This window comes from Trifolium pratense, linkage group LG5, assembly GCF_020283565.1.
Source record: "Trifolium pratense cultivar HEN17-A07 linkage group LG5, ARS_RC_1.1, whole genome shotgun sequence".
NCBI lineage: Eukaryota > Viridiplantae > Streptophyta > Magnoliopsida > Fabales > Fabaceae > Trifolium > Trifolium pratense.
In genome coordinates, this window is record NC_060063.1 from 11,215,536 (window position 1) to 11,220,038 (window position 4,503).

The window sequence follows — 4,503 nt, forward strand, 5'->3', positions numbered from 1 at the left end:
AGTGCCACGTGTCAGTCCACGTATGCAAATTGACTGCCACATGTGACAAAATTGACGGAAAGGACCAACTTGAAACCTAAAATAAACGTAAGGGACCAAATTGATACTTTTTAAACGTAAGGGACCAAATTGAAACCTAAAATAAACGTAAGGGACCAAATGTATAGTTAAGCCTATTTTAATTTAGTATAAGATTAAGTTGTTTTTATAGTGAAATAAAATTCCATATTTTTCTTCAGAGCGAGAGGTTTGCAAGCTCTCCCCCTAAGTCACAAAAGGTTAAGTTAGGATTTCACTCTTAACTTATCCTTACATATGAAATTTATTTTCAGTTGTAAAACACTTAGTCTCCGCATAAAATAATTAAAACAAATACTTGTAACAAACTTTATTAACAACTTTAAGCGTGGTTTCAGATTTTTGAAACATATCAATTAATGCGCGTAACTACTCCCCCTTTTGTCATTATCAAAAAGCCATAATCAAAGGTCAAAAATTGAAAATACCAAGGCAGTCAAAGATAAGAATTGGGTGTTACGAGAGGTGAAATTAATTTCAAAAGATAAAACCAACGCGCCATTGTGGCTATAAATACGTTACGATAGAACAAAGTTTTGTCACAAAATATCAAACTAAGCACTCAAAGAAAAGAAATCAAGAATAATGAAGAGATTTAGCACTCGCATTGCAGAAGCACGCAGAAATAAAGAGGAGGAGCGAGAGAAGGAAAACAAGAAACAAGAGGAAGAAGACAAGAAACAGCAAGAAGCAGAAATCATCATCATCTCTTCAGAATCATAGTCTGAAGAAGATGAGATAAATGCTGACTACGCCGAATACTTGGCAACATATGTTCCTGAGGAGGAACAAGAAGAAGAAGAAGACCCAGAACAAATTGAAATCTCCTCAGATGAATCTGAGAAACAGTCTGAGATTTCATCTGAGATTTCATCAGAGTAGAAATAGGTTTTCTTTTTCTTGTTGCTATTGTAATTAAGGCGTTCAGCCAATTTTTTAATGAAAAAGTTTAGAATTTAACTTCTTGGTTTTCTTTGTCTGTTCCTTTTGGTACTTGTTAATTTTTCGTTTGCGTAAGAAAATATAAACAATCAAGAGCATGCAAACCAATATAAAACAAACAAAAATAATTAAAACAAAACCAATGTTTGAAAGTGCAACATCCAAAAAATCGTAACATAAATAATTAAAAGATAGTGCAAAGACATAGAGCCCTAGGGTTTAGAGAGGAGAACAATAATTTGGTCAAATTTGGTATGAAGATCATCCACTTTAGAATCCAGCGAGTCCACTTTGCTGGCGAGAACTTGATGGTCAGACCTTTGAGCTCCAATAGCTTCCTCTAAAACTTTGAGCTTATCCACATCAGATTCCATAGGTGCTTTGCCTTTGTCAGACGAATAACCAACATCCTCTGGATACTCTATCAGCAGAACCGTCTCTTGAGCTAGCCTCTCTGTTTCAATACGCTGAGCTTCTAAGCGGTTGATCAATTCAGATTCCATCCTGCAATCCCTAAGAGCTTGTAGAAGCATGTCATCAGCAGCCTTTCTTGCAGCTTCAGCCTCAGACCTTGTAGACTCAAATTCTGCATGACTGTAAAGAGTCAATCTCTTTTGACTTGCTCTTTCAACAACATCCATCATCAGTCTGGCAACTTCCATTCCTCTTTGTCCAATCTCTTCCATGATCTCTTGACCAATTTCTTCCAGAAGATCACTCAGCTTGGCCTTGAGAGCATAGATTTCAGCATCGACATCTGAGGGAAAGACTAGGAACTTGTTCCTGAGCTCAGATAACCTCAGAAGATCACAGTAAAACTGATTTGATAGGCTATCAAAAGGGTCAGCTGAAGGGTTAGAGGTTTTGGAATAGGTGTAAGGGACATTGTATGGTTTGGGTAGTTCAGGAGGAGTTTTGATAAACTTGATGGAATGAAGATCTTTTCTTGAAACATAAGAAACCACATCTACTTCTGGATCTTTGAAGCGAGAGAATGCTTCATCAAAAACAGAAGTGGACATGACTAGATCATCCATGGTGAGAGGTGGAGGACGAGGAGCACAAGTGTGAATACGTACAGGAGATTCATGTTCAACACTTGGGGTTTGGGTTGGTTCAGAGTCCATAGGCTCAGAAACAGGTTCAGAGTCTATTGGCTTAGAATTTGGTTCAGGTGATTTGGTGGGAGAGGTTTGTTTAGGTTCATCTGGTTGTGGATCAGATGATGGCTTAATTTGTGAGGATGGTGTGGAAGTGGGAGGTTGTTGTTTTTCTGGTGATTTGTGTGGTTGAGTGGTTTCATGTGAGAAAGTATGATTGTTTAGGGTGTCAGGGCTGAGGTGTTTTTCTAGCTCAATGAGGGGGTCATCAGAGAGAACTTGTTTGTCCTTCTGCTGAGACTTATCAGAGGAGGTAAGTTTGGAAAGTCCTTTCTTACCTCTTTTGATCAGCTCATCAGTTGAACAACTTTGTTCTTCTGAGTTTTCAGAAGATGAAATGTTAATGGGTTGATCTGGGTGAACTGTTTGAAGGGGTTTGGTATAGCCTAACTCCTTATCAGTATTAGATGTGATCTTAAGAGTTTTACCTTTAGTAGCAGGAGCTTTTCTTCGTTGCTGTAGCCTAGCAGCAATAGTTTGCTCATCTGTGTCAGTCTCCTTAGAGTCTGCATCATCATCTAACTGCAGTTTCCTCTTCTGAGCCCCAGATGATTCTTCAACAACCTTCTTAGTAGTAGCTTCATGCTTCTGCTTAGTCCTTTGTTCAGCCTCTTGTTCCACTTTGATCTTTTTCTGTTTCAGAAGATCTGGCTTGCTCTCAACCTTCTGAGTTTCAACTTTCCTTTTAGATCCTCTTTTCTGCATACTGTGAAGATTAGTAGTTGGTTTTGGAGGCACCATATCCCTTGTCACTTCATGACCATCTTCTCTGAGACGTTCCAAGTAGTTCTGAATGACTTCTTCACAGTCCAGTTCAGAAATGATGGGATAACCATCTATATAGAATGGATCACCAGTGCGAACTTGAAAGTCTTGCTAGGGTTGAACTAACTTGGTGATGATTATGTGCATCTTGGTCAAGAAGTTAGCAGATAAAACTTCTGGCATTACTTCATTTGCAATAAGTTCAGGATTGTATTTCTTAACCAGCTTAACAATCCTGCACTGAAAGAACAACTCAAACAAAAGTCTAGGATGAACAATAGAAGTTCTCCTCTGAGTTTTGCTCAAATGAATGGCTTCGCAAATTCGTTCAAAAAGTTAATCTCCCAGATTAACCTTTTTCTCAATCAGAAGAAAGTATATGAGATGACGATGCGTCCAGGAGATAGTATCAGTTCCACCTAATCTTGGACAGATAGATGATATGATAATCTTGAACAAAACTCTGCATTCGTCAGTCATTCCTTTGACTTTACCCTTCTGAGAGAGATCCTGGAACATCCTGTGAAGGAGAGCATCCCTATACCTTGTATCCTTTTCAAAAGCATCCAGTATCATACCCTTGCAATCTAACCCAAGCAGCTTGTTGAAGTGTACCTTAGAATAAATTAGATTCAAACCACAGATGTTTGACATAATTTGAGTACCAGTACCCATTTCTTTCCTAGATTTACCTTTCAAACTAGGATTCTTCTCAATAGCTTGCAGTTCCTCTTGCTTAGCTTCATACTTCGTAAAGATCTTAGCTTTCGTCCAGAAATGCTTAAGAAGATCTGGATAAATTGGACCGTTCAGCATCTCAAAATATCTTTTCCACCCTTGATGAACGAAGTATGGTTCCACATCAAAATTGTTAGCTTTCAGACCGTTAAAATCCACCATCTTCTTAGAAACCAGCGTAAGCAGTGATTCTTGAAATTCCATTTCATTGCCGGTGTACTCTAGATTCTTACGTAGATAAGGAGGAATATCGAGAGGGTTCATTGAAGTAGACATGTTGAGGTTTGAGGTTGGGTTAAAGCTAACGAGAGAGAAAGAAGTTTTTGTTGAAGGTTTAGAGAGAGATGAAAGTGTAGGTTGTGAGAGTGAAAAGTGTGCAAGTGTATTGTGAAAGTTTTATTTAAATGCACAGACTTAACATAAAAATGGAAAATTAGGGAACTTACGCTTATTTGACAAAAGTTTGAATATCAAAAGTCCTCATAAACCACCCACTACCTGACAGGCTCAGGCCACGTGTAAAAAATTATTTAGTAACTGCCATCTTAGTGGACAACGGTTAAGCAGCGAATGTTAAGCGTTTTTCCACTGAGATAGGTCAGAGCCTCTGAGTTGAAAAGATCCTATCAGAGGTAAACACTTCAGAGCTTTTGCCTTCAGATGATTTGATGCAGAAGTTCTGACATATTTAACCTCTTGTACTTTAGAAGCCAAAAAATATTATTTAGAGAATGAAAACATGTTCAGATTTTTCTTTATAAAATCAAATCTTTAAACAGGTAAGGCTTTAGTAAATATGTCAGCCCATTGATTTTCAGTA

General features: G+C 38.0%; 1 protein-coding gene across 1 annotated transcript; it reads right to left on the reverse strand.

Annotated features, from left to right (window-relative positions):
• Positions 1-1,232: 1,232 nt before the first annotated feature.
• LOC123886041 lies at positions 1,233-3,959 on the reverse strand. Its single transcript, XM_045935378.1, has 3 exons — positions 3,300-3,959; positions 3,132-3,185; positions 1,233-3,056 (listed from the first exon to the last, which is right to left on the reverse strand). Exons 1-3 carry the CDS (start codon positions 3,957-3,959, stop codon positions 1,233-1,235), a joined length of 2,538 nt encoding a protein of 845 aa, XP_045791334.1.
• Between the last annotated feature and the right edge of the window lie 544 nt (positions 3,960-4,503).

Coding starts and splice junctions, on each gene's coding strand:
- LOC123886041 (XM_045935378.1), bottom strand. CDS start 3,959: ATGTCTACTTCAATGAACCCTCTCGATATTCCTCCTTATCTACGTAAG. Junction 3,186..3,299: donor TTCTTCTGATTGAGAAAAAG/GTTAATCTGGGA, acceptor TTGTTCTTTCAG/TGCAGGATTGTTAAGCTGGT. Junction 3,057..3,131: donor CTGAACTTATTGCAAATGAA/GTAATGCCAGAA, acceptor GTTCAACCCTAG/CAAGACTTTCAAGTTCGCAC.